Here is a 2,872-nt window from a genome sequence, read left to right as displayed (position 1 = left end):
ATATATATATATATATACATACATATGTGTGTGTATGTGTGTATGTTTGTCACCATATCATCACTTGACAACCGATGTTCGTGTGTTTACAGCCCCGTAACTTAGCGGTTCGGCAAAAGAGAACGATACAATAATTGCTAAGTTTGCAAAGAATAAGTCCTTGGGCCAATTTGTTCGACTGCAGTTGGTGCTCCAGCATGGCCGCAGTCAAATTACTGAAACAAATAAAAGAATAAAAGGAAGAATAAAAGAATAATTGAGATTTATTTTCTTGATTTTCTCACAGAATGCTGGACATTATACAAGCAATCGCAGAAAAGATTCCACTGGAAGAGCAGCAGCTCACAGCTGTATATTCTAATCTTGGTATAGGTGCTATGAAAGTGGAGAAGGACACTTTCAATGGTGCTGCCTATGGTATTTCGTTTGGAAATAAAGAAGATGAAGCAAAAACAATGGTACAGTACTTTCTTATGATTACTTTCTTACTAACCATTTGTTCTAAACACCCAAATTGATCAAATACATTACAATGAAATATGATATCATTATTATCGTATAAAGTATGTATGGTATAAAGCTTGATACAGTTTACAATCCAAATACATAATACAATATATATGCGGCACAGATTAGCAATAAAGCTAAAATAATATTCGTTTCAACTTTAGGTCCAAAGCTCGAAGTTTTGGGGAAGTTGTCTAGTTGACTGCACCAACGCCAATTCTCTGTAGAATCTGAAATTAGAGTGTAAAAACGGACGAAATGCTGCTACGTATTCTGTCCGGCGTGCTACGTGTCAGCCCACTTTAAGCCTAACGTAATAATAGAAGCTTTTATACATACAACTGACTTTCGCTATCTTTCTGTTCATTTGATTCATCTAAAAATATAGCATTACTTCGCCCTATGTCATGCCCCTGGGAACCCGAGAACAATAGATTGAGACAGAAAACGGAAAACTGCTGCATACATCAATAATTAGTTGACCAACGTAGAAACTCCAATTTTTACTTCTGTATGGGATAATGGTACCTTTAGATGTTCTGTTAATTGTAATGGTATAGCAGTGTAGTAATCGAGGAAGAAGTAGAAGTTACAACAATAATAATAATAATGACAGTATCTCAAATGACATAATGTTATAAAGAATTATATCGAAATATTGGATTGAAAATCCCCGTTTGGATAGGAAAGGTCCAAGGTTGCCTGTTACAGGAGAATGCTGAACACTCCACGTGACTGGAGATGGACTAACCGATAGCTATTGATAGGAACAGTCAGCACGCCGGACAAAATGCGTAGCAGCATTTCGTCCGTCTTTACACTCTAAGTTCAGATTCTTCAGAGAAATGGCATTGATGCAGTCAACTAGACAAACTTCGAGCTTTGTACCTAAAGTATAAACGATATTATTATTTTAGCTTTCTTGCTAATCTGTAGCCTTAACATTTTGAATTGTATCGTTCACAATTGAAATTCTACTGTCACGGATAATCATCCTTTGTTGAAGGTCCTCCCTAGAGAAGTTGCCTGTTGTTGCTGATTGTTTGAATTGTTCGCTTTTGTTTTCTTTTTGCTCCTCTAGTGGGGGCAAAAATTACTGCATACAATGAAGTACATGCGCATGTCGGCAGCTACGCTGTAGTATCGGGCATGGGAAATATTGTCGAAACAGTAAAATAGACGGAAATCAGAGAAGTGACTATAGACTCAGAGGCAGCAAGGAGCAGCAGAAATTTGTTAAAGAAAGAAGGTACAAAATTGAAGCTGATGCCACCAGAGGAGGTGACAGGGAACATTTCTTCATCATTAATTTTATTCATCCTTCATTCGTTCGTTTTGTGTTTTTTGTCCCCACTGTGGTGTTCTGTCTGTCCTTGTGCTGTCCCGTCTGTGTCATGGCCTGTGTGCCAAATAAAAGAAATAGTAGTTGACGGTGTTAGTCCGATCATATTGGTTACCATGTTTGTGCGACGTGTGTTGGTTTAACAGTCGGTAGTTGAACAGTGAGTGCTGAGTATCGTAACTACTACGCATTGCCTTCTGTGTTCAGATATATTTCTGCGATAGTTTTATATTTAGAAAACCACAACCAACTATTTATTTGTGTAATACCAATTTACACCAGACGTTATACCCACGTCATAAAATTGTCCATAGAACATTTTCTATCCAACAGACCTTTCAACCCAATATTTATGTGCTCCGAGAAACATTATTCCAAAGCAGAATGATTTGATATACGAAGGTCTATGAGACTTTATAACTTCAGCATCATTCAAATGTAGTGGTATTATTTTATTAATCAATTTCATTTCTTTTTCTTTCATTTTCTTCCATTAGATATATAACAACCCACAGTCAGACTCACAAGTAAAGGATTGGTTTGATTTCATTACATTACCAAAGAGTTTATTAAAATTTCTGAGAACCGAAGAACGGTCTAATGTTTCAAGGATTTCGTTTTTATCCATGAAGGATGATAAGCTATATAGGGTATGGAACCAAAGCGGAAATTTGCTTTTCTCCAGCAGACTAAATGCTTGTATTCATTGTTGCCTTTTTCGTATTCATACTAATAAAACACAGCTACAAATGGCTGAGTATATGTACATATGTATATGCATGTATGTGCGTGTGTGTATACAGTTTAGGATGTATCTACAAACTAAAAACAACCGTTGTTTTGAGTTTAGTCTCGTCAAAACGTCTCTTAAGAGACTCGTTCAGAAACGACAAAATAGAATCGTAAAACATCGTTGTTTTGCTCTGATTTAGTCAAAGCAGACATTCTGAGTAAATTCAAAATCATTTTTTTAAATATGCAAATCAGCAAATATAACACTTGTTGATTAATGCAGAACACACG

The 2,872-nt window shown here is 36.1% G+C and overlaps 1 protein-coding gene across 1 annotated transcript in view; it reads left to right on the top strand.

Moving 5' to 3' along the window:
• Positions 1 to 2,751, top strand: part of LOC106881166 (uncharacterized) — a gene marked incomplete at its 3' end in the record, with an annotated part of 5,220 nt that extends 2,469 nt beyond the window's left edge. Inside the window, exons 4-5 of the mRNA XM_014931456.2 lie at positions 287 to 458; positions 2,347 to 2,751. Of these exons, the coding sequence (XP_014786942.2) occupies positions 287 to 458; positions 2,347 to 2,751 (577 nt within the window). The remainder of the gene's footprint in view (positions 1 to 286; positions 459 to 2,346) is intronic.
• Between the last annotated feature and the right edge of the window lie 121 nt (positions 2,752 to 2,872).

This window comes from Octopus bimaculoides, unplaced genomic scaffold (assembly GCF_001194135.2).
Source record: "Octopus bimaculoides isolate UCB-OBI-ISO-001 unplaced genomic scaffold, ASM119413v2 Scaffold_150156, whole genome shotgun sequence".
Lineage (NCBI taxonomy): Eukaryota > Metazoa > Mollusca > Cephalopoda > Octopoda > Octopodidae > Octopus > Octopus bimaculoides.
This window is presented reverse-complemented; position numbering and strand designations above follow the sequence as displayed.